The 27,500-nt window shown below is 44.0% G+C and overlaps 2 protein-coding genes across 7 annotated transcripts in view; one reads left to right on the top strand and one right to left on the bottom strand.

Annotated features, from left to right (window-relative positions):
• Positions 1-8,744, top strand: part of PTPRO (protein tyrosine phosphatase receptor type O) — a 640,592-nt gene extending 631,848 nt beyond the window's left edge. For all 4 annotated transcript variants that reach the window (XM_088461537.1, XM_088461535.1, XM_088461536.1 and 1 more), the window contains 2 exons: positions 3,629-3,748; positions 7,703-8,744. In XM_088461537.1, coding sequence (XP_088317663.1) covers positions 3,629-3,733 — 105 coding nt within the window. In that variant the 3' untranslated portion in view covers positions 3,734-3,748; positions 7,703-8,744. The remainder of the gene's footprint in view (positions 1-3,628; positions 3,749-7,702) is intronic.
• Positions 8,745-26,086: 17,342 nt separating this feature from the next.
• Positions 26,087-27,500, bottom strand: part of EPS8 (EGFR pathway substrate 8, signaling adaptor) — a 247,660-nt gene continuing 246,246 nt past the window's right edge. For all 3 annotated transcript variants that reach the window (XM_088461541.1, XM_088461543.1, XM_088461542.1), the window contains one exon: positions 26,087-26,719. In XM_088461541.1, the coding sequence (XP_088317667.1) occupies positions 26,606-26,719 (114 nt within the window). In that variant the 3' untranslated portion in view covers positions 26,087-26,605. The remainder of the gene's footprint in view (positions 26,720-27,500) is intronic.

Below are 27,500 nucleotides of genomic sequence, written 5' to 3'. Positions count from 1 at the left end.
CCTTGAAGGGATTCACCTATATTTCTTTTAGGTAACACTAATGTGAGCACTCACATCTATATATTCTCACAATACATGAGGTGTGAATTTTTCCATCTGACACCTGAGGATATCGGTTTGAGGGGTTTCCTATATGGTTTCTGTTCAGAGGTGTCATCTATAAGCAGTTTATTTGAATGATTGCTAATACCCAATATCATGTGTTTCATTTGCATGTGCTAATGGAATTTCAACACACGTATTGATAAGAAGATTTGGTTACTTCCAAGTTTTTGTCCTTCATTGGAAATTATTCGAACAGTCCATTGGAAAAGTGTCGGCGCAAGGATTGTTTATTGTATTGTTTTTGTTTTTAGTGGAGCACCTCTATGGAGCAAATTGAGGATGTGAATGCGGCTGTCATTTGCAAAAATATGTGCGTGTGTGTGTATATATAGTATATATGCGTGTATGTGTATGTATGTATGTATATATATATATATATATATAATGTATAACTATTTAGTGATCAATTAATGTATATTAAACCCACATTTATTAATAAAATTTATTAAAAACAGTGTCCAAAAAAGTAAATTAAATTAAGTGCACAGGATAATCCATGTGTAACCTCCTAGTTAGAAATCACATCAACTCCTAAAATTCTGAAAAACACAATAAATAAAGGCACCTCCTGGTGCACTAATATTCAATAATCACCAATAGTGAAAAAATGTGTAAAGTGAACCTGTACCACAAAATAAGTTATTACGGCTTATCTGACCATCCAGAATAATCCCACAAAAGATCCCAGCGACAAGAATATTTGTCTTTTAATTATGGCTCCATACAACATCTCTATATGAAAAACAAACAATAGCAGATAGTGTAAATCAATGTACAAATATTAACTAGTAAACATAATTTTTTATGAAATAGGTGCTTATCTGAAAAATTGAGATGGCCAACCAGCATATACCCAATGCGTTTTGTCTAGAGAGAGCCGTCTTATCCATCAGACTTACTCAGGGTTATTTTTCAGATAATGCTTATACAATTTTTAAAGCTATATATGCTTATCATATGTTTACTAGTTAATATTTGTAAGCCTGATTTACACTATGTGCTATTGTTTGTTTTTCATGTGATGTTTTATGGAGCCATAATTAAAAGATAAGTAACCTTGTCACTGGGATCTCTTAAATGAAATCTGGAATTATATATAATTATAAATATACTTTATTTTTTTACCTTACACATTGTGTCAAAACTGGTGATTGTTGAATTTTATTGCACTAGGATGCGCCTTTTGTTTTTTATTTTAAAATATATATATATATATATATATATATATATATATATCCATAGTTTAGGCTTATTACAGCCAAAGAGGGCACTCACCGCAAAGAGCTTGCTGACCAGGGCATGATCAGCAAGCTGGATGGTTGACACATGGTGACCTGTCTTGACAAAGACCCTCAAGGGGTCGAAACATTGACTACTACATGGATTTGGTGATGTGTACTTTTTACATTAAAATATCTTTTGGACTATTTTTCATTAATTGCGGCGAGTGCCCTCTTTGGCTGTAATAAGCCTAAACTATGGATATTTAATTGGAGCACCTTCTGTTTATCTCCTTAGTGGAGCACCCACTTATCTTTGGATGTGAGTGCAGTAATATATTTCTACTAATTTTATATATATATATATATATATATAAAGTCATGAGGGAGCGGCGGCACTCAGCAATAACAAGCACAATAAAGAAGGGTTACATAAACCTCTGTATTCACTGAATACAGAGGTTTATGTAACCCTTCTTTATTGTGCTTGTTATTGCTGAGTGCCGCCGCTCCCTCATGACTTTATTTTGATACCATTGCGGAGGGCACCTACTTTATATTTGGAATTTGAGTGCCGGGCCTGTGCTACTCTACTCTATATATATATATATATATATATATATATATATATATATATATACAGTGTGTGTGTGTGTGTGTATATAGATATATATATGAAAGTAGACTTGGTATATAGCGACAGCAGTGCTTAAATGTAAGTTATATAATTAATAGGTGTTTGATTGATTTGCTATATATACACATCTAATCAATAAATAAGTAAAAACAGTGTCCAAGAAAAATAAAAAAAAAATAGAAAATATTATCTGTGCAATTAATAAATTATATAATATACAACCGTGATGTAAATATGAAATATTGATAAACTGTCAGTGCAATTGTGCAAATTAATGCTGTGAAACCTACACCTCCATGTATGTACTGAGCATGAACCTTATTTTAAAATTGAAAAGGCAAATACCTTATATATACACACAGAAAATTACAAAAATGTTATTTAAGCTAAAAATAAAATTGAAATGGAGAAGACATAAAAACATACATATATCAAGAATTCAGATATTTAAAAGAGAAATCTCATAGTAGACATATTAAGCATTTGGCACTTTACCGTTTTTTGCACATCTTGCACTTGAAATATTTAATATATATATAATAATACCCTACAATACAAATGCTGCACCTTATAGTAGATTCCCTGTTAGTAAGAATCAAAAAGAAAACATACAAAAAAATACTTCAAGGGTGCAATTTAGTATGAAACCCTATAAGGGTCCATGTTGAAGGAAACCTCATCAGTCTGGCTCTATTGGCTTTGAACATTGGCGTAAATTGCCCAGAGTCCTTAATATAACTCCTGTAGTGAACTTGATATTTTTCTCTCCGGATCCTCTGTTCGTTTTGATGTTAATACTGGATTGTTCCAAATAATACTAAATAAGACCCTCTCAATAAAGAAAATACCCAAAAGGGGCCCAAAGGCCAATCATTAGATATATTTTCTTTTGAAAATTTCTTTTTATTAAAAAATATATATAAATGCTAATTAGCACATCATTTTCACATGATAAAATTATTTTCTTACATCAATTTCATTCCACATTCCATTGTCATAGAGTGGGGGCAGGATGGCTGTACCCTGTTATTCACCCTTCAGGGTATACAAGTTGTTCAGCAGGTGCCTCCCCACTAACACATGGATCGTTAAACCAAAATATCCAAGCGTCAGACTGGGATGCTGGTGGTTCACACGTTTGTGCCATTGTCATAATCGATTACAATAATGGATTTATTACAACACAATGCCAAATTTGTACCCCTGATGAAGTCCATAGGGAGGAAACGCGTTGGGTACAATGTGGGTGCAGCCTATATAGATATATATATAATTTTTTTTTATCTCCTGCACCTGCCTGCCTCTTCCCCTCTCCTCCCCCCAAAGCTTACATCAGGTGGTGACCCCATAGTAGATACTTCAGGTGGCGACTCCTCATCACTACAGTATGTACAGTGGGATCCAGCAGCGCGGGACGGACTCCCAATGATGTTATATAAAATTCCACAGTTCCTGAGATGACCAATGGGCTTTATTAGAAATGGGGAAATTAAATTACTTGTGTTATTACCAAGGAAACAAACTAATTCAGATTCATGTACAAAGGATCTGAATGAGACCCCAGAACGTACTATCACATCTCTTTCAGTCTATTTGTTGCTGCGTGTGCTATATAAATAACTGGTAATAAATAAATACATTTCTCTTTTTTTTTTTCTTCCCCCAGGAACAATTTATTTTTATCCATCAATGTGTTCAGTTAATGTGGAAAAAAAAACAACAGCAGTTTCGGATCAGCGACGTAATTTATGAAAATGTCAGCAAGTCATAGAGCGAATTCTATCCTGTAAGTATTGTGCATGAAGTAAACTTACGGGTAAATACCATTCAATTCCATATAAGGACATTTCATGTAAATCAGAGGGGGGGGACGTATTCAGCAACTGTCTCCTTCTCACTTCGGGGAATTTCTATAGAATATTGTAAAGACCTTGGTGTGGGATTATGTTGATCCTCTTTAGATCACTTAGGTCTGTGCATATAGGACACCAACTCGTCCGTGAAATACACTGTAATTCTCTGATTTGTCCCAATCGCTCGCCCAGTGATAGTTTCCCACAGCTTACTGAGATACAGTCAGGAGTTTGTCAATTGCCCCTGCTCTGAAAATGCTTTTTAAGGAGCCAATTAAAGAAAGTGCCACCACTAAGACATTTTGTCTGACAAAAGAATTTCCACAGTTCTCGTGATGACAATAACATTAACAAAATGTTTTTTCTTTAAAGAAATCTTATTTTAATATCGAAGGTTTTTCATTTTTTTAAAAATTTAATAATTGTTACTTTTTAAAAAAAATTGAAGCAGCGGAACTGAACATCAAAATGTTACAATCATCTCATGCTTGCGCACGCCTGGGAAAGAGTAACCATTACCGATCTGAGACAGTATTACTGTGGCAGCTTTACTCAGAGTATCTCTCCTAGCGTCACCATGCAGCTGTACTCAGAGTATCTCTCCTAGCGTCACCATGCAGCTGTACTCAGAGTATCTCTCCTAGCATCACCATGCAGCTGTACTCAGAATCTCTCTCACAGGGGCCTATTCATCCACACTAAAATAAGGTTTTTAAGGACATTTTCCTTAAGTATCTTCATGAATAATAAAATAACGTTAATTAACACAGGAGATATCACTGATATCTCCTTGCTAAGTCCCCCTGCATTAATTTCCACACTCCCCATACATTAGTATGGGGACATTAGTACATTAGTACGGGGATATGGAAATTATGGTATTCATCAAATTCCGAAAATTATGTATTTTCGGAATTTGATGGTGTTACCATACGCCACTGTGAGGTGGCGTATAGTAGGTAACACTTACCTGCTTCCACGTCCCCCGGCGTCTCCCTCCATCGCTCTGGTCTCTCCTCTGGCTCCGTCTGCTATGCTGACATGTGTTCTCCCAGCAGAACACAAAGTTTAGAAGAAAAAAGAAAAGGTTTTTTTTTTTTTTTTCTAAACTACTGAGTTCTGCTGGGAGAACACATGTCAGCATAGCAGACGGAGCCGGAGGCTTCTGTGCGAGCAGGTAAGTCGGGGACGGGGGGGAGGTGAGCGGAGGGAGGACACACAAAATGACCGCAACTGTAGGCAGTGCTGCGCATGTGCTGGGTTAACGAATGTAACAGCGCATGTGCAGCACGGATTCCAGCTGCGGTAAGTTAGTTATCTCTATCTACGCTATCTATTTCCCGAAAAGCTGTCATCGCAAAAATTACAGGTACCGGAATAGATAGTTAGGGGGAGGAGGAATGATGAATTCCTCTGGTAGTTAGGTAGAACTCCCTAAACCTAATTACCTCCTGAGAATGTTTAGGTATGATGAATAGGCCCCTCAGTGACATGGAGGCAGCTGTACTCAGTACAGCTGCCTAGTGACCCTGGGAGAGATACTCTGACTACAGCTACATGGTGACACTAAGCGATACTCTGCATACAACTACCTCCAGGCAGCTGTACACAGAGTATCTCTCCCAGTGACACGGAGGCAGCTGTATACAGAGTATCTCTCCCAGTGACACGGAGGCAGCTGGATGTAGAGTATCTCCCCCAGTGACACGGAGGCAGCTGTACACAGAGTATCTCCCCCAGTGACACGGAGGCAGCTGTACACAGAGTATCTCTCCCAGTGACACGGAGGCAGCTGTACACAGAGTATCTCTCCCAGTGACACGGAGGCAGCTGGATGTAGAGTATCTCTCCCAGTGACACAGAGGCAGCTGTACACAGAGTATCTCTCCCAGTGACACGGAGGCAGCTGGATGTAGAGTATCTCCCCCAGTGACACGGAGGCAGCTGTACACAGAGTATCTCCCCCAGTGACACGGAGGCAGCTGTACACAGAGCATCTCCCCCAGTGACACAGAGGCAGCTGTACACAGAGTATCTCTCCCAGTGACACGGAGGCAGCTGTACACAGAGTATCTCTCCCAGTGACACAGAGGCAGCTGTGTACACAGAGTATCTCTCCCAGTGACACAGAGGCAGCTGGATGTAGAGTATCTCCCCCAGTGACACGGAGGCAGCTGTACACAGAGTATCTCCCCCAGTGACACGGAGGCAGCTGTACACAGAGTATCTCTCCCAGTGACACGGAGGCAGCTGTACACAGAGTATCTCTCCCAGTGACACGGAGGCAGCTGTACACAGAGTATCTCTCCCAGTGACACGGAGGCAGCTGTGTACACAGAGTATCTCTCCCAGTGACACGGAGGCAGCTGTGTACACAGAGTATCTCTCCCAGTGACACGGAGGCAGCTGTGTACACAGAGTATCTCTCCCAGTGACACAGAGGCAGCTGTGTACACAGAGTATCTCTCCCAGTGACACGGAGGCAGCTGTACACAGAGTATCTCTCCCAGTGACACGGAGGCAGCTGGATGTAGAGTATCTCTCCCAGTGACACGGAGGCAGCTGTGTACACAGAGTATCTCTCCCAGTGACACGGAGGCAGCTGTACACAGAGCATCTCCCCCAGTGACACAGAGGCAGCTGTACACAGAGTATCTCTCCCAGTGACACGGAGGCAGCTGTACACAGAGTATCTCTCCCAGTGACACAGAGGCAGCTGTGTACACAGAGTATCTCTCCCAGTGACACGGAGGCAGCTGGATGTAGAGTATCTCTCCCAGTGACACGGAGGCAGCTGTGTACACAGAGTATCTCTCCCAGTGACACGGAGGCAGCTGTGTACACAGAGTATCTCTCCCAGTGACACGGAGGCAGCTGTACACAGAGTATCTCCCCCAGTGACACGGAGGCAGCTGTACACAGAGTATCTCCCCCAGTGACACGGAGGCAGCTGGATGTAGAGTATCTCTCCCAGTGACACGGAGGCAGCTGTACACAGAGTATCTCCCCCAGTGACACGGAGGCAGCTGTACTCAGAGTATCTCTCCCAGTGACACAGAGGCAGCTGTGTACACAGAGTATCTCTCCCAGTGACACGGAGGCAGCTGGATGTAGAGTATCTCTCCCAGTGACACGGAGGCAGCTGTGTACACAGAGTATCTCTCCCAGTGACACGGAGGCAGCTGTGTACACAGAGTATCTCTCCCAGTGACACGGAGGCAGCTGTACACAGAGTATCTCCCCCAGTGACACGGAGGCAGCTGTACACAGAGTATCTCCCCCAGTGACACGGAGGCAGCTGGATGTAGAGTATCTCTCCCAGTGACACGGAGGCAGCTGTACACAGAGTATCTCCCCCAGTGACACGGAGGCAGCTGTACTCAGAGTATCTCTCCCAGTGACACAGAGGCAGCTGTGTACACAGAGTATCTCTCCCAGTGACACGGAGGCAGCTGGATGTAGAGTATCTCTCCCAGTGACACGGAGGCAGCTGGATGTAGAGTATCTCTCCCAGTGACACGGAGGCAGCTGTGTACACAGAGTATCTCTCCCAGTGACACGGAGGCAGCTGTACACAGAGTATCTCTCCCAGTGACACGGAGGCAGCTGTACACAGAGTATCTCTCCCAGTGACACAGAGGCAGCTGTACACAGAGTATCTCCCCCAGTGACACGGAGGCAGCTGTACTCAGAGTATCTCTCCCAGTGTCTTCGGGGCAGACTGAATATCTCCTTGCTGAATCTGGCAGGCTGGGGGACATGAATGTTTTTTACACTATACGAGTCTTACATTATATCAGGCATCAACGTGCTCTCCCTAACAATATAAGTGAAATGCACATTACTGCTCTTTCTATGACCAAACTGATGCCTTACATTTCTTTCAGATATGAAGAGTACAATCATCTTCCCTAGTTTCAGGCTTTCTTTTCTGAATCACAACCGCTGTCCGGCAAGTGGTGGATGAACACCGGGAAGACCCAGCCTTAAAACCTGATGTGTCTTTTGGACCTTTCCTTCATAAACTTTTTTTAATACTGGACCAAATTTAAACATAACAAAATAAAAACATTAAACTGGATGTGGAAAAGCGGCAATGAGCTTCATGGTGGAATTGTTCTATAATGAGCTTCATGGTGGAATTGTTCTATAATGAGCTTCATGGTGGAATTGTTCTATAATGAGCTTCATGGTGGAATTGTTCTATAATGAGCTTCATGGTGGAATGTTCTTTTTATTTTTTTTATTTTTATTGGAACATAACATTATGGTATAATTATAAGAAAAAGACATTGTCAAAGAATGGTGGAATGTTCTATAATGAACTTCATGGTGGGATGTTCTCAGTTCTTAGCAATGATGTGACAATTCCTTGAGTGTTTAGTGAATAATGTGAGCTGTCTTAGTGTCACTAGTTACCTCATTATATACAGGTTAGGAGGATTTGTGTGTGCTACAATGGAGTAAGGAGAACCAGACGTGTCTTCTCTCTGTGCATAGTAGTAACACAGACTGTCGGAGGTTTTTCAGCTGATGCTGTAGAAAGAAAGTAGGGAGCAAGTGTCATTTATATTCCATGCGTTCTGAAGGTAAGGACTCTCTGTGGCAATTGAAAATACAGTATATGGCGCACATGGACAACAGTCTGGCCAAACACATGACCAGTTTGGAGAGTGGAAACGGTTGTGGTGTCTTTACTGATGAAGACCCTCACAGTAAGGACCCCTATTGTTCATGTGTTTAATGTCACTGGAGACACTTTCATCTATTCAGTTAAGTTTTATTTGTGGTATTTGAGTGTAATATTTGTTTGACACAGATTAAGATTGGTTACATGGGCAGTGGGTTTGTTCAGTGTCACTGGAATGGGAAAACTGTAAAACAGTGAGATAAATTGCACATTAAATAAAATATTTAAGATATTTAAATAAGAAACCTGAAGCATTTAATATGTTTATATAGACCATGTAAACCCTAATCCCGTGGTATTTCAAACTTTCAAATAATACAAATAATTATTTACTTAGAGGATTTCCCTAGGGCCATGACGTCCATTAGCTAATCTACATGCGACATTACGATTGCAGCCTGTAAGGGAAATAAATGGTTTGCTCCATGGGGCAGGTAGGTGGTTGTGAATAAGGCCAGTGGGTGTGGAAGGGGCCGGTGAGTGGGTTGTTGAGTGTGTGTGGAGGGTGACGGTTAGTGTGTGTGGAGGGGGACGGTGAGTGGGTATGGAGGGGGTCGGTGTTGATGGATGTATGTGGAGGAGGCCGATGAGTTTGTTGCTGGGTGGGTGTACATTAAGCAGGCTGGAGGAAGCGAGTGGGTGTGTGGTTGAGTGGAAGTACTGTATGTGTATGAGGCCAGTGGATGTGTGATTTTATGAGTGTACATGGGGGGAGCGGGTGGGTGGTTAGGGCTTGGTGGATATATGTGAAGAGGGCCATTGGGTGTGGAGGGGGCTGGTGAATGTGTTGAGTGGGTGTGGCGGGGGCAGTGGTTGAGTGGTTTGTTGTTGGGGGATGAATGTGGAGGAGCTTGGTGGGTGGGTTTGTACAGAGGAAGGAAGTGGGTGGTTTGGTGGATGTGGTATGTGGAGGAGGCTGGCAAGTGCTATTGGGTGGTTATACATGTAGGAGGGGAATGGGATTGTAATGCCGGGGGGTTCAAATCCTGACCACGTGAGCCCCAAAGGATGAAAAGCCGACAGCGGAGGTAAGTAAAGCTAACCCTCCCCTCTCCCGCCCCCAAAACCCTCTCTTAGGGGTGCCTAACCTCCCCTCCTAGTGCCTAACCTCCCTCTAGGGGTGCCTAAACCTATCCCCCCCTCCCCGCACCTAACTCCTGGGGGGGGTGCCTAACCCTAAACCTCCCTAGCTGGCATTCTGCCGTCAGGATTGGGACAGACGGCCTTGCAGCCGCCGGTCACTTAACTACATCCTGTAGGAGGTACTGTGTGGTTTAGCAGAAGTATGAGTAGGAGGCTGGTGATTGTGTGGATATGTGTTTGTGTGGGTTTACATGGATTGAGTGGGTGTGAAGCTAGGTGTTTTGTGGACGAGGCTGGTGGGTCTGTGGTTGGTTGGGTGCACATCATGGAGGGAGTTGGTGTGTGGGTTTGATTGAGTGGAATTATGCGCAGAGGCCGATGGGTTTGTGGTTGTGTTGGCCGGTGGGTGTGTGGTTGGGTGGGTATACATAGAGAGAATAGTGGGTGTGTGGTTGGGTGTTGGTGGATGTATGCAAAGAGTGCAAGTGGGTGTGGAGGGAGTAGGTGTGTGTGGTTTGGTGGATGTGTTATGTGGAGGAGGCTGGCGCGTGTGCTATTGGGTTGGTATACATGTAGGAGGGGAATGGGATTGTAATGCCGGCTGGTGAGTGTGGTGTTGAGTGGAAGAGGCAGTGGTTGAGTGGCTTGGTGGTGGTGAATGTATCCGGAGGAGTTTGGTGTGTGTGTACATGGAGTGGGTGTGTGATTTGGATAATGGTGGAGGTGGGTGTACATGGAGGGAGGGAGTGGGTGGGTGTTTGTGTGATTGCGTTTTGGTGGATGTATGTAAAGAGGGCCAGTGGAGGGGGCTGGTGACTGTGGTGTTGAGTGGAGGTGGAGTGGAGAGGTTTGGTGGTGGTGGATGTATGTGGAAGAGCTTAGTAGGTATGTGTGCACGCACACATACCTACTGTGGAGTGTGGAGGTGGGTGTGGAGGTGGCTGGTGGGTGTACATGGAAGGAGCAGGTCAGTGGGTAAGTGGTTGGGTGTTGGTGGATGTATGCAAAGGGAGCCAGTGGGCATGGAGGGGACTGTTGAGTGGGTGTGGAGTGGTTTGGTGTTGGTGGATGTGCATAAAGGAGCTTGGTAGAGTGTGTACACGGAGGGAGCTGGTGGGTGTGTGTTTGGGTTGGTGGATGTATGTGTAGGAGGCCGATGGGTGTGTGGTTGTGTAAGTCTAGAGTGGGTCAGTGAGTGGGTTTGTGGTGAGTCTGTTGAGTGGGTGTGGAGGGGGCCAGTGTTTGAGTGGTTTGGTGTTAATGGATGTATGCTGAGGAGCTCCATGTGTGGACAGGGAGGGAGTGGGTGGATGTGTGGGTGTACATGGAGGGAGTTGTCTGGTTAGGTGTTGGTGGATGTATGTGGAGGAGGCTGGTGGGTGTACTATACATGGAGGGAGTAGGTGTGTGTGGGTGTGGTTGAGTGGCTTGGTAGGTTTGTAGTTGGGTGGGTATACATGCGGGAGTGGTTAATTGGATGAGTGTGTGGTTGGGTGTTAATTAATGTATAAGAGGTCAGTGTGTGTGGTTGTGTGGACCTGGAGTGGGTCAGTGGTTGGGATGGTGTGCATAGATGAAGTCATTAGGTGGTTGGGCATTGATGAATGTATGATGAGGAGGTCTGTTTGTATGTTTAGTGAAGGTATATTTAGGATGTCTAGTGTGTGGTTTTGTGGATGTACATGAAGGGAGTGTGTGGGTAGTTGGTTGTTGGTGGATGTATTTGGAGACCAGTAGGTGCATGGTTGTGGGTCTGAGTGAGTCAGTGGGAGTATGGTTGGGTGGAGAGAAGTAACCAGGGTTTTATTTGTTACATCTAAATGGAGAATGAGTTTTCTTAGTGGCTGAAAAAAAGTATATAATATAATAAGTAAATTATCATCATCATTACTATTAGAATTACTACTCTTATTAATATCATTACTATTAATATGATTTATATGGCAAAAAACGTTATATCCTAACAGCCAAGAATCTGAAGTAAAACTGAACTTCAGCTTAGACTCAAATAAAGAATGGATTTACTAAATTTTAATAAACACTTTGTTTAGGAAAATGTACAGTATTTTAATAGTTTTGATGTGCCCTGGACCCACAATCCAAAGCTCTCTGTGGGCTGCTGGAACCCCCAGACCCCTTCCAAGAAAACAAACTGTCCTCCCATGTAGCCTCATGCCTGAAAGCAGTATGAGGAGGTGCATTGGGAGCTGGCTACTGCAGCCAACTAATTAGTTTCAGGGAGCTCTAAATAGCTTCCCCTCTGTGACCAGGAGAATGCTGGCTGGGGATCTTGTGGGCCTTGTCCTGGAGCCCAGATTCGTGTAGAGGAGGTAGATAAGTCCACCTAGCAGAATCCTGTAAGTACGTTTTGAAGGAAACGTCCCCCCCCCAATCCAAATGTGTTGGCACCAGGGCAATAATTAGCATGGCAGGTGGGCTCAGGCACAGAGAAGTGACCACTCCCCACTGTCCATTAGGGACAATGTTAAAGGTGAGCATTCCTTGTGCATGCCAGGCACATGCACTTAACTTGATTGGCTAAAAACTACAGGGCAGACTTGCCCCAGCCTGCATGCTGTGAAAGTGTATACCTTCTGTGACATCAAGAAAAGTTCTACTGCTGTGAACATCTGTGTTCTGTACCACCCAAGCAAAGGGGACCTGTTACTGTCACCAAAGTCCAGGAGTCAAGTGCAATCAGCTCCTTATAGGTTAGATCATCGTTTATACAACCACGTGGCATGGTATCAATGAGTAGAGCGATTGCTGCAGTAATCTGCAGTAGTTGGGTCTCTCTGTTATATGTTAGGTTGTTGCAGTGCTTGGCCAATGTGAGAATCCAGCAAGTGATGACAGAGGGGCTTTATTGTTTCTATCATGGAAGAACAACATACATGGTTTTTGGTCATGTCACCCACATAAGTAACATGGGCCCAACTGTGAGCAGCACAAGCCGATTGCATGTAGCTCTAAGGGAATCCTAATCCAATGAAAGGAAAACTTGCACGCACCTTCCTTGGTCCAGACACAAAGCTATGTCTTAAAGGTGTCCTTCCATCTGTTGCCATTAGTATCTGTGGCTTCTCCGGTCACATACATCCATTGATTAGTAATGGACAAGGCTTAGTGATTACACAGCTGCTTTTCGGGCAGTTCTCCTGAAGATATCAGATAGGCTCCCAGATCTCCGTGCTCTCTCCGGTACCGTGAGTGCAAATTAAGAGACAATTAAGTATCCAACTGGCTGTGTGTAGATGTATCAGCGGTGGATACAAAATCACTGGAGCAATTCAACATTGCTCCGATGCAGAGACAGCTGATCCGAAAATAATCTGTCTCCGTGATCCCCATTCACCGCTACTTCCGTAGTCGTGACACCTTGCACTGCATCTATGACTCGCCCAGTTCACACAGGTGCATTAGCACTGTCATCACACAGGTGCACAAAGCCCCGGAGCCTGTTGGAAGGAGCCGGACAGGGGCACAGGGATATGAAAGTAACCCTCTTCGCAACCCAGGACTCCTTCCCATTGGGAAGGCGAGAGAGCAAACGTCATCTAAAAATGGCAAATGCGCCTGCAGTCAAGCTCCGAAAATATATAGTATTTGGATCTTGATGCATTTATGTCCCCATACCAGTGTATAGGGTCAGATTAGGGCTGAAAGGTAAGCAGGCAAGATCAGTGATCTCTCCTGCATTACCTTTATAATGAATGGCCCCGATCCTTCATTTCTACAAAAGCAGGTGAAAATTAACATTTGTATCTACTTCAGTAAAAATTAAGTGATGATGAATAGACCCCTTAGAGATAATTAGGACACTAACTTACATCCTATTGGCTAGGGTTAGCTTATATAGCTGTTCTGCAGTATCTCGTGTATCAGTGCCGGTGTAATCAGAACTTGCATTATCAGTAATAAGGATTCCTCATTGCTGGCTCACTTTGCTCCCTGGATTGTTATGACCATGCCCTGACCGATCTTTGGATTCTATCTGCCACCACACTGCCCCAGCCTATCCAATCATATCGCTGTGCCCTGACCAATCTCTGGATTCTATCTGCCACCACACTGCCCCAGCCTATCCAATCATATCGCTGTGCCCTGACCGATCTCTGGATTCTATCTGCCACCACACTGCCCCAGCCTATCCAATCATATCGCTGTGCCCTGACCGATCTCTGGATTCTATCTGCCACCACACTGCCCCAGCCTATCCAATCATATCGCTGTGCCCTGACCGATCTCTGGATTCTATCTGCCACCACACAGCCCCAGCCTATCCAATCATATCGCTGTGCCCTGACCGATCTCTGGATTCTATCTATCTGCCACCACACTGCCCCAGCCTATCCAATCATATCATACCAATATAGGGCCAGATTGAATTAGCCGCAAACAGCTGAGATCAAAGAATAGCGCAATGTTTTCGCCTGTTTTCAAGCAAAGTTTTCGTGTGCTTTCACAATGCGCGTCCCCGCTTCTCGCCCTATTCAATTGCAAAATAGATGAAAATGCATATGTGCGAATGCAGCAAAAAGGAAATCAGTCTGTACCCCCTAAAAAGCACAGCAGACACAGGCAAGCAATATAAAAGTGTATTAATAACCCTAATACAAGTAATTAGTCAAAGGGCTGTTATATGCATAAGTGTGGAAAAATGGCGGAAAGCAATCTCTTTTGGGAAAAAATAATTGCTGTAGTTGAATTGGAAGTACATTAAAATGGGTACTAGTATATTTTTGTAACTATAAAGTACAGATTAAAAAGTTTTTTTTAAAAACCTCCTGCAATCCTAAAAATACCTGTCTCATCCATACAACCCCCCAAACACCTGTCCCATCCATACAGCCCCCCATAATACCTGTCGCAGTACTTTTAGACCCATTTACCAACACTTTTTTTGTCTCAAAAATGACATTTTTTGGGGGGTGAATTAAGATAATTTTTTTTTTGCCTAATTAGTCATTAGGGAGGGTGTCCAAAGGGTTCTGAACCAAGTTCCCATATTTGTACCCCAAATATGGATTTTGTACGTCTTTTCTCCTGCCTTTGGGTGGAGAAACTCTTTTGCCTATGGAGTTTTCACCAAGGCCAAAAAGTCCTGGAATTGAATAGAGATACTTCGGAAACAGGCGAAAACTGCACATCGGCGAAAACTTTTCGCCGATCATGGCTTTTCACCTCTATATGAATATGGGCCATAGTACCCTATCCTCACTAAACTTACAATCCTGTTCAATGTACAGCCATGGCCAAAAGTTTTGAGAATGACAAGTATTGGTTTTCTCAAAGTTTGCTGCTTCAGTGTTTTTAGACCTTTTTGTCAGATGTTACTATGGTATACTGAGGTAACATTACAGCATGACATAAGTGTCAGATGTTACTATGGTATACTGAGGTAACATTACAGCATGACATAAGTGTCAATGGCACTTTGAGCACCTTGCCATGAGGCAAACGTGATAACTATCATCCTGGAAAAGGCATTGTTCCTCACCAAACTGTTCTTGGATGGTTGGGAGAAGTTACTCTTGGAGGCTGTTATGGTACCATTCTTTATTCATGGCTGTGTTATTAGGCAAAATTCTGAGTGAGCCCACTCCCTTGGTGGAGAAGCAACCCCACACATGAATGGTCTCAGGATGCGTTACTGTTGGCATGACACAGGACACAGATCATATTTCCAGATGCCCCAAACAATCTGAAAAGGGTTTCATCAGAGAAAATAACTTTACCCTAGTCCTCAGCAGTCCAATCCCTGTACCTTTTGCAGAATATCAGTCTGTCCCTGATGTTTTTCCTGGAGAGAAGTGGCTTCTTTGCTACCCTTCTTGACACCAGGCCATCTTCCAAAAGTCTTCGTCCTGTGTCATGCCAACAGTAAAGCATCCTGAGACCAATCATGTGTGGGGTTGCTTCTCCACCAAGGGAGTGGGCTCACTCACAATTTTGCCTAAGAACACAGCCATGAATAAAGAATGGTACCAAAACATCCTCCAAGAGCAACTTCTCCCAACCATCCAAGAACAGTTTGGTGAGGAACAATGCCTTTTCCAGCATGATGGAGCACCTTGCCATAAGGCAAAAGTGATAACTAAGTGACTCGGGTAACAAAACTTAAAAATTTTGGTCCATGGCCAGGAAATTCCCCAGACCTTAATCCCATTGAGAACTTGTGGTAAATCTTCAAGAGGCGGATGGACAAACAAAAACCCACAAATTCTGACAAACTCCAAGCATTGATTAGACAAGAATGGGCGGCCATCAGTCAGTATGTGGCCCAGAAGGTGAGTGACAGCATGCCAGGGCCAATTGCAGAGGTCTTGAAAAAGAAGGGTCAAAACTGCAAATATTCACTCTTTGCATAAACTTTATGTAATTGTCAATAAAAGCCTTTGACACATATGAAATGTTGTAATGTCACTTCAGTATCCCATAGTAACATCTGACACTTATGTAATGCTGTAATGTTACCTCAGTATACCATAGTAACATCTGACACTTATGTAATTCTGTGATGTTGCCTCAGTATACCATAGTAACATCTGACACTTATGTAAAGTTACCTCAGTATACCATAGTAACATCTGACACTTATGTAATGCTGTAATGTTACCTCAGTATACCATAGTAACATCTGACACTTATGTAATGCTGTAATGTTACCTCAGTATACCATAGTAACATCTGACCCTTATGTCATGCTGTAATGTTACCTCAGTATACCATAGTAACATCTGACCCTTATGTCATGCTGTAATGTTACCTCAGTATACCATAGTAACATCTGACACTTATGTAATGCTGTAATGTTACCTCAGTATACCATAGTAACATCTGACACTTATGTAATGCTGTAATGTTACCTCAGTATACCATAGTAACATCTGACACTTATGTAATGTTACCTCAGTATACCATAGTAACATCGGACAAAAAAGTCTAATAACACTGAAGCAGCAAACTTTGTGAAAACCAATACTTGTGTCATTCTCAGAACTTTTGTTAATTGGGCCAAAATATGATGGGGGCAACAATTATTATTTTTTGCCACTCTAAATGGTGCAGACATCCTAAAATCGCAATTGTTTCCCCATCAGAAATAATTTTTTGACCCATGAGAAATAAATAAAAATTTCCAACTTGATACAATAATATTGCTTTAACTAATCTAAACAACATTAATTAGGAGCCCTAATATATTAAGTAATAATTCCCTAATAAGAAAATAATTCATGTTTTTTTGTCCTCTTATTTGATACATAATGATTTCATTCCTGATAAATGTATTCAGCCTCCTCCTCTGCTGATTGGCCACATACAGTACTTTATTGTGGTTTGCCGCACGTCAACCGCGTTTTTTCTCTCCAAATGACTGAATTGTAAGTTGGCGGCTTGGAGGACAAAATTCCAGCAAACAGGCCCTTTAATAAATCCCCCCCCCCCCTTTTATTCACACTCATTTCTGGGTCTAGACTACCCCCAATCTACTCCTCAATTAAAATAGCTATATCCCCTCGTCATTACACCGGGACTCTCGCGCGAGAACACACTGATTCCGCGAGAACTGCGGAATCAGTGTGTTTTACCCGCTCGCGTGAGGCCGAATAGGGCAGCCTCACGCTGATTTTACCTCGCACCTACATGAGGTGCGAGGTAAAGTCATACAGCGGGGACTCGCGCGCGGGGTCTCAGGGACACCCGCGCGTGGAATCCCCGCTAATTGAATCCCGCCAACGCAACAATTAGCCGTGGGGTTTATTGAATATGCCCCTATGTTCCAGTAAATGTTTAAGGGGTATATTATTATTTACTAAGGCTTCTAAAACAGACAAGTGCTGATGTTGCCCATAGCAACCAATTAGATTCTGTGTATCATTTTCTAGACTGCAAAAGAGAAATAACTAGAATCTGATTGGTTGCTATGGGCAACATCACCACTTGTCTGTTTTAGAAGCATTAGTAAATCTACCCCTAAGTGTCATGTGTGAAAGAGTCCAATATCTCAGTCTAGGTCACATTTATTTGGAAATTAAATACTACAGAGGAACGCTGATTGTCAGATAGCTCCAGGGGGACTCGGGGTCTGTGTGATAGGCAGCACATTATAATCCGCATAGACAGCTATTTTATGGTTGTCCGTAGAACGTTTGTCTGGATTTTAACTACCTTTCCATCATGCAATGTAGGCACCTGTCTAGGGGCAGTGGTGGGTACTGGGCCTAGGTTACTACAACCAGTGGCGTAACAGGGGGGGGTGGTGGAGAGCGCAAAGAGGAGTCATGCCCTGGATGCAATCGGACCAGCGGCACAGGGGGCACTGCCGGGCAGGGCACTGGTCAGTGTAGTGTCCGAACTACACAGTAAAACATAAAACACCGCCGCCGGGTAGGGGCACTGCATTGGGGGGGGGGATAGGAGGACTACTACTGGGGGCATTATATAAAGGGCACTACATAGGGGACCACAACTGGTGGAACTGCATAGGTGGGACTACTGGGGGTACTATATAAGGGGCACTGCATAGGAAGGACCACGACTAGGGGCATTGCATAAGGAACTCTATAAGCGCGCATTACTGAGGGCACTGTATAAGGGTACACTACTCGGGGCACAATATAAGGAGCACTGCAGAGAGGGGCCCACTACTGGGGCACTGTATAAGCGGCACTGCATAGGGGGGGGTCCACTACTAGGGTCTCTGTATAAGGGGCACTACTGGGAGCATGGCATAGGTGGGACCACTACTGGAGCACTGCATAGGGGTGACCACTACTAGCGGCACTGTATAAGGGGCACTACTACTTGGGGCATTAAGGTGCATATAGAATGGAAAGGAATGTTTCCAGAGTGACAAGAAATGGTGATGTCATGTGACCACGCCCCATTTACCAGTGACCACGCCCCTTTGTGCCATGTGACCATGCCGATTTTATCAGCACGCGCACCCACTGAATATAACTTTTTTTTTTTTTTTTTTTTAAACACATAAATGATGGAAGTTAAGGGGGATCAAACTAAGGGTGTATTAACGCCCAAGGGAGCCTGTGTGCGCCTTAACTTAACACCTAGTTAAGTTAAGGTAGTTTACGCAATGCAGACAGTTTTGAAACTAGCAAATCATACTAAACAGATATTCATGAAATAGACATTTTGGGAGAATTATAATAATTCACATCAGGGTCACGGCTGGGCTATTACACATAGGGTGGTATTAAATTGTTTTAGTTCGCGAAAAGTGCCGTTTGGGCATCCAAACAGGTCACTTTTCGCTCATCGTCAGGGGGTATGAGCTGAAATGGTGTACCGGCAGCTGATCGCACCCTACAGGAGCATCAATTGAATTGGATACGTAGGGGAGCGAGACAATTGAATCCTGCCCATAGTATCATGAGCACAGTTTGCCCAGGGCGCACAGCATGCATACAGTCATGACACGCGAGTGAGGAATCACAGTAACCCACAGCACCGGATCCCAGAATCCACTAACTGGTTCCGCTGGCGCTGGACTCCAAGGACTCTGGCAAGGCAGTGGGCGGGAGTTTCTCCGCGCCCACTGCGAGTCACGGGGTCACCGGTGTTCTCCCACTCCCCCGGCTGCAGCATACTGTTTCCTGCTGGTCTGCACAGGCGACTCCCATAAGGACGTGTGCCGCTCTGTGCAGGATTTAAAGGGCCAGGCACGCCAAATTAGGACAAACACTATCTACGCCAATATAGGAGCTCACCTGGGCACCCAATGGAAACTCCTATTAAGAAAGTTCCTGGGAGTACTCCCTTGTCATAGTATAGGCTCCCAAACCTTACACCAGCATTCCCACTTCTAGTGATTGCTACTTCATTCCTGACCTGTTTCCATCTGATCCTTGGTACCATATTGTCAGTCTGGTTCTGAACCGGTTTATCAACTAAGGTTTGATGTACTTCACTGCACTCCAGTGTACACCAACACCTGACCTAGGACACAAAGTCAGAGGGCCGTGACCTGTGTGTCGGACGCAGCTCAGTCCAAATATCCTTGAGGGGGGCCCTGGTGAATACCGCCGGCATGATGACCTGATATAGAGAAAGGGCATGGGAGAAGGAACAGTCACGGCGCTTCAGCTTCAAATTCGCTCCTCGTTTCATGGCTCCAGTTGATCCTCCTGAAGAACCCATGCAGGACGGGAAGTCATGTCTCCCTCCTGCAGAAAGGGAAAGTAGGTTCAAAAATAAGCTATGCCTGTACTGTGGTGAATCAGGTCACCTTCTTACTGGCTGTCCTAAATGCCCGGGAAACTAGAGGGCCTAACTGATCAAAAGGTTGGTCAGAATAGGTGCATTTCAGCACACCCCAGAAAAAAGGGAAGCATTTGGGAAGCCGATGGACGGAATCACGACTTTCAGCTTCCCAACTGTCTAATCCCGGCAAGGGTTAAATGACAGGCATCGAAATCCCGATGCCTGTCATTTTCCCTATGCCGGGAGCCTAACACCCGGCTTACCGATCGAAGGTAAGCTAGGCGCAGACAGCCGTGGGAGGGGGAGGTTAGGTTTAGGCTAGGGAAAGGTAAGGTTAGGGTTAGGCACCCTCCCCCCCCAGGGGACTTAGGTTTAGGCAGTGGGAAAGGGGAGGTTAGGTTTAAGCACTCAGAGGGGGGATTAGGGTTAGGCACCCCTAAGGGGGGGTAGAATAGGTTAGTCAATACTTACCTTTCGACGATCGGGATGACCATGCGACTGGCGGTAAATCATACTGAATCCAGAAAAAAATTCTCTGTAACTAGTTCCCACTCGATGTGACCGCGCTACTCGAGAAATCCTCAAACTCTCAAGGCCTATTTGGATTCCGACACCGATAGGAACTTCATCACAGCCAAGAAAGTCCAAGAGCTAGAAATTCCTAGCGTGCCTCTGCAAATTTCTCATCATTGGAGGGGATGGGAAACAAACTCCCTATGGCTACCATCTGCTCTCAGACTACAGAAGTTGCCATGCAAGTTAGTGCTCTTCATAGGGAGTTAACTTCCTTCTATATACATCCATCAGCTGAAAGTCCTATTATCCTGGGACTTCTGTGGTTCCACATAAACTGGAATGAACCCCAAATTTTGTCGTGGGGTTCTCAGTGCCATCTCAGATGTTTGGCAACAATCAAACATCCACATCGAGTCATTCAAAATTCGACTCTCTCTCCAGATGACTCTCTGCCAGTTCCGTATTGGTCCTTCACAGATGTGTTCAGCATGATAGCCCCTGAGATGTTACTAGCCAGGGAATGGGACTGCTCTATTGATCTGTTACCTGTGATAATGCCTCTTCATGGTAGAGTATTCCCTAAACCCAGGCGGGGACTGAATTCATCATGGAGAACTTATATCATGGGTTCATTAGAGAGTCCAAGTCACCCGCGGTATATTCGTCGTTATAAAAAAAAATAAAAAAAAGATGGAAGTCTAATACCTCTACCGCTGATCTCTGAACTCTTTGATCGAATAAAAGGAGTAATGATTTTTTCTACATTAGATCTGCGTGGAACTTACTAACTAATTAGGATCTGGTCGGAGGACGAGTGGAAGACTGCCTTCAATACTCGTGATGGTCACTATGAGTACCTGGTCATGCCTTTTGGATTAGGCAACGCACCCACTGTTTTCCAAAAGTACATGAATAACATCTTCGGAGACAGAAGTTGGTAGTGTCCTTGAAAGACATCTTGATATTTTCTGAGGATGTGGCAAGTCATTGCAAGCATGCATGCCAAGCGCTGTCTCAACACCAAGTTAATCAGCTCTACTGCAAATTAGAGAACTGTTTATTCAAGCAAAAGGAACTGGTGTTCATCGGATACATTATTTCGGGTGCTGATCTCCTGATGGACCCAGAGAAACTCCCTGCTATTGTCAAGTGGCCTCAACAAACTAGATTGAAGGCGATACAATGCTTCCTGGGGTTCTACAATTTCTACTGTCAGTTTATCTGGAACTATTCCTCTTTTGTGGCTCCCATCACCGCAGTCACCAAGAAAGGCAGAGAAACCAAAGTGTGGGCTCCGGTGGTGGAAAAAGCGTTCTCTCAGCTAAATCACAGTTTCATCTCAGCACCTATTTTGAGACAACCCAATTGTGCCCAACCCTTCTTTCTGGAGGTTGATGCCTCTACAGTTGGAGTTGGGGCGGTACTTTTACTTAAAAAGATGAAGAAGGGAAATGGTACGCCTATGGCTTCTTCTACCACAAAGAAAATAATTATGCTGTCGGTGATAAAGAGTTACTAGCCATCAAGTTAGCCCTGCAGGAATGGTGATGCCTACTGGAGGGGCAAAATTTTACAGTTTACACCGACCAAAGGAATCTAACATACCTCAAAACAGCTCATTGTTTGAATTACCATCAATCCAGATGGTCATTATTTTCCGATCAATGTAATCAGGTTATCACCTACCTCCCAGTTAGCAAAAACATTAAGGCTGATGACTTATCTAGGGCATTCAATTCTGCAGAGGGGACAATGTTCAAGAGCATAAGCCCATTCTGAACCCTGCTTGCTTTGTAGCTGTAACCAACAAGGTCAAGATTCCTTCAGTGAAAACATTTGTAGGACTTCATGCAAAGCTACTTCAATGGGCGCATTCATCACATTTCACCAGTCACACTGGGGTGAAAAGAATTTTGGAGCTAATCCTCAGGGATTACTGGTGGCCAACTGTTCGTCCAGATGTCAAAGACTTTGTGGCATCTTGTTGTATCTGCGCCCAACACAAGCTTACACCACATTCTCTGGTTCCATGCTTTCATTACTGATACCCAATCGTCCTTGGACCCACATCTCCTTGGACTTTACTATGGAACTGCCGTCCTGGCAAGGCTTTAATACTATCTGGGAGGTGGTGGATGGATTTTCCAAAGTAGGTCACTTTTCTCCGTTAAAGGGCCTACCATCAGCTCCAAAGTTGGCAGAAGCATTTATAAAAGAAATACTCAGGTAGCTTGGATTCCCTAAGGAATTTGTTTCTGATCAAGAGGTACAGTTCCTCTCTAAATTCTGGAGAGCGTTATGTAAATACTTTGGTGTCAGCCTGAGTTTCTCTTCAACCTATCACCCTCAAAGTAATGGAGAGACGGAGCAAATTAATCATTTAATTGGATTTACGTTTCGGACAATCAAGACTGGGTTTCCGTGTTACCATGAGTCGAATTCACCCACAATAATCTGTTCCATGAGACGTCTGGTCATTGTTCTTCATTCACTACAGTCTGCATCCTGCGTTACCACAGTTGCCAGTCGATATCACCTCCAGCTGTTTTTTGGTACCATGGACCAACTCCTCAAAATCTGGAGAGAGGTGAAGAAGAACCTATGCAAAGCTTTGTCACAGTACAAAAATTTTGCAGATAAAGGGAGAAAGAAGGTTCCTTTTTGAAGCCTGGTAAAGTTTGGTTATCAACTAAGCATCTGTGCCTGAGGGTACCTACCATGACGTTTGTTCCCAGATTCATTGGTCCCTTCCAGGTCCTTCATGTAATTGATCCAGTGGCATACTGTCTGAAGCACTCAAGATACCTAATGTGTTCCACGTCTCCCTCCTCAAACCCCTGGTTATCAACCAGTATTCAACACTTTGCAGTCTACTAGAGTAGCCGAAGGAGGGTTGCAAAGAGGAATATGAGGTAAAACAAATTCTGGACTCAAGAACTTCTCAAGGCTCAGTTCGCTCCCTAGTAGACTGGAATGGATATGGTCCTGAAGAATGTTGTTGGGTAAAGGCCTCGGATATTCATGCTCAACTCCCCTGGAAATTTCACCAGAAGTTCCCTAACAAGCCATTTGTGGGGCGTTCGGTGCCCACCCCTAGAGGAGGGGGTAATGTCACAGCGAGCCAGATCTCAGCATCTGCTTACCAGGTCCGGAAGCGCTTGTCTCCAGGGACTCTGGCATGGCAGCGGGCGGGAGATTCTCAGCACCTACAGCAGTAACTACAGTAGTAGTACTAGTACAACTGACTACATCTGCTGCAGGGTCGTCGGCATTCTCCCTCTTCCTCGGCTGCAGCACGTGGTTTCCTGCTGGCCTGCACAGGCAGCTCTGTGCAGGATTTAAAGGGCCAAGTGCACCAAAATAGGAGCTCACCTGGACGTCCAATGAAAACTCCTCCTATGATGGAAGTCCCTGGGAGTACTCCCTTGCCAGAACATAGGCTCCCAAACCTTACTCCAGTGCTCCCACTTCTAGTGATTGCTACTTCTCGTTCCTGACCTTGGCTTCATACCTGACCTGTTTTCATCTGATCCTTGGTACCATATCATCCGTCTGGTTCTGACCCGGCTTGTTAACCAAGGTTTGTATACTGTACCTTACAATGTATTTCACTGCTCTCCAGTGTACACCAGCACCTGTACTAGGGAACCTAGTCAGAGGGCCGTAACCTGAGTGTCGGTCGCAGCTAAGTCCAAACCTCCTTGCGGGGGTCCCTGGTGAATACCGCCGGCGTGTTAGACTCCGTACCTCTGTACTGGGTCTATTCAATCCCAAAGTACAGACAAGTATCCACTATCCATCTGTGAGTTTGTGACACAATGTAAATAATACATGAAATACACAGAAGTATAATAATAAATACAATTAAGCATATGTATAGTGCAATATGAGATATACAAATATGAGATATACAAATACGGGTAGCACAAAGTACAACTTGTATGTGTATAAATAACAATCTACACCTTGGTCACACAAAGATTTCAGTGTAGGATATAACAGGAAAACAATGTAGATAGACATGTGTTTGTTCACGAATACCCCCTTTCACGCAGAAAACTAAATTACCGGGTAAAGCACGATATAATTCCCGGGACTTCAACCCTGGTTTTTACCAGGGTTGGAGACTCTGCAATTTTGACCCAGGTTGACCTTTTCACACAGAAAAAATACCCGTGTTGATCAGCCAATTACCGGGTAAAAGTGCATTACCCGGTAATTTTGTTTTCTGTGTGAAAGGGGGGTCAGGCTAAAACCAGCAAAAAGACTCAAATGCCGGGTAAAAGCTGGGATTTTTAACAATTTCTGTGTGAAAGGGGTATAAACGGCGTCTTTTCAAAGCCACCGATTATCAGCGTTTTTACGAGCAGACTTTAAAACCGCAGCACTATTAAGTGTAAAACCAGGTGTATCCTGCTGTGTATTTTTGTTTTAAATTCTACAGGTATAAAACGCAGCTATTTAGTAAATAAACCCCATAGGGTAGAGAGGAGCTTACAGTCTAGAGCTGCCCTCTCTGACTGGCGATTTTATCCATAACTTTAACCAAAGCAGTAGGAATCCCTATTACTATCATTTTAATAATCAGTGTTCATGCTAGTCTATTTTTGCGGGGTGCCACACAACGCCCATTTTGTAAATATTCAAATATGCCCTTGTTTGCAAGTGGCGATATGCACCTTGCACTTCCGTGGAGGTGGAGCATGGCACCACCGAAAGCTCTGTCTCGGCAAAACTCTTATACACACTTATCAGTATTTTTTCACAAAAAATACCCTGAGAATGTGTCTGTGCATGTGACGGCCTCAATGCCCTTGCACCCAGAGCCAACTTCTGTGATCAGCCTGTGTATCTGAATAGACCACAGGCTGATCACAGAGAATGAAAATAGTTTTATTTTATATTATAACATACCAGCATGCTGCACCCATGGATCGATGGGCTTCTTCTGTGATCTCCGGTCAGCTTATTTGTGCGATCAGCTGAGATGCCAGCCAGACAGGAAGAGCAGAGCAGGAGTAGGGGAAACAAAGGGAAGCCTTTGAAGTGAAAAGTGAAAGGGGCACTACTGTGTGGCATAATGAACTGTGGACACTACTGTGTGGCATAATGTGAAATGTGGGCACTATTGTGTGGCATAACATGAACTGTGGCAACAATGGCATAATGTGAATGAGAGCCACCACCTGTGTGGCATAAAGTGAATAAGGGAGTCTACTGTGTGGCATAATGCAAATAAGGGCACTACTGTGTGGCATAATGCATATAAGGGGCACTGTTGTATAGCATAATGTGAACAAGGGGCATAACTGTGTGGTATAATATGTTCAAGGGGCACTACTGTGTGGCATAATGTGTACAAGGGTCACTAGTGTGTGACATAATGTGTTTAAGTGGCAATGCTGTGCCATAATGTGAATTGCCAATATTGTGTGGCAATATATGAATTTGGGCACTATGTGTGGCATAACAAATTGAGGGGATTATATTACCGCACATACTGTATAATGTCACATTGATTGCATTAATGTTATATTACTGATGTATACATTAGCTTTAGGTATACATCCAAAATTGCCCTAAAAATCCTAGATGAACACTAAATCATGTATAATGTTAAATAGCATAATTATCTTTCAGAGGCATATTATAATGTAGGTCCTTATAGCATATCACACAAACATATGACTAAATAGGAAATGATTACCTTGTGAGTGAAATTTAGACGTGGTAACACAAGAGTCAGAACATATAGAAATCATTTCTGTAAAAACACTTTACTGGTCATTTCCAAGATCCTCTGTAAAATAATTTATCCATGTTTATTACTTCCACATTAAGTTACTAAACTTTTATTTATTGAAGACAAATCTATCAGAAATGCATCCATGTAACAATCTATATGATTGGCAGTTAGCAAACGTGAAAGCCAACATATAAGAATCCAGTTCCTGCGATTACAGAGAGTAACAGACACAGTCCTGGGCGTCACCTCACCAGAACACTTAATACTGGGGCAGGAAGAGGTAATGCACAGAAATCGCCCTGACCTGAGCTTTCCCCCACTTCAGCCTTTATTTAAGGATTTTCCATTTATCCCAAATGCTGTATTTGATCCAGGTGTGTACAAAGCAATAGGAATAGTCAATATCAGGATCAAACCTACAATACAGACAGAATGCTGAGAAAGGCAGAAAAAAAGCTCTGAAATAAAATTTGGCGAATTAATGAAATATTAAATCTTCCTGAAACTTATTTATAAAAAATAAATAAATAATCAGCGATTATTTCCTTCATCAAAAGACTCAACCCCAGAATCGCTGGCAGCGGCGTTAATTTTCTCTTGACGTTTTTTCATGATTTCCAGCAGTTCTGCGCTTCCATTTATCTCCTGGAAGACATAAGAGGAGGATGAGAGTTTTACTGCACATTAGTGACGGCAATTAGCTCATTCCAGCTTCTCTTTCCCCTCCCAAACTATAGGCTTGGAGCAGATCAGCAGCGATAACCGCACAGACTGCGCCTACATTACTACGTAATACATCTGCATCCTTCCAGCTATATTCACCATTTTACATGAAGTTATCCCTTTTTCTGGGCAGATGAGTATGAATGAGGGTGACAAAAACCCATGTACTGGTAGGAGCATGACCACTGAGAAACAGCCAGTGACATCATTAGACAGTCAGCTCTCAAGCGTATTGGCTCTGGCTGATCACATGGGGTCAGTGTCACAAGAAATTCTGATCTCACCAACAGCTTATTTAAGTGGAAGGGAAAAAGGCTTAAAAAACAAATGCGTTTTAATAAAAATAATAAATTAGTTCACATCCCCAGTGGCATGCTGTGGGAATAGCAGCAGGGTAGCCGTACATCAGATGCCCCCTGGATCCCGCACCAGGCACAGTGGCATGCCGTGGGAATAGCAGCAAGGTAGCCGTACATCAGATGCCCCCTGCATCCCGCACCAGGCACAGTGGCATGCTGTGGGAATAGCAGCAAGGTAGCCGTACATCAGATGCCCCCTGCATCCCGCACCAGGCACAGTGGCATGCTGTGGGAATAGCAGCAAGGTAGCCGTACATCAGATGCCCCCTGCATCCCGCACCAGGCACAGTGGCATGCCGTGGGAATAGCAGCAAGGTAGCTGTACATCAGATGCCCCCTGCATC

The sequence above is a fragment of the Taudactylus pleione genome, unplaced genomic scaffold, assembly GCF_031769625.1.
Source record: "Taudactylus pleione unplaced genomic scaffold, aTauple2 ptg001061l, whole genome shotgun sequence".
In the NCBI taxonomy this organism is placed as follows: Eukaryota; Metazoa; Chordata; class Amphibia; order Anura; family Myobatrachidae; genus Taudactylus; species Taudactylus pleione.
The sequence above is the reverse complement of the archived record's forward strand: the minus strand, read 5'-3'. Positions and strand labels throughout refer to the sequence as shown.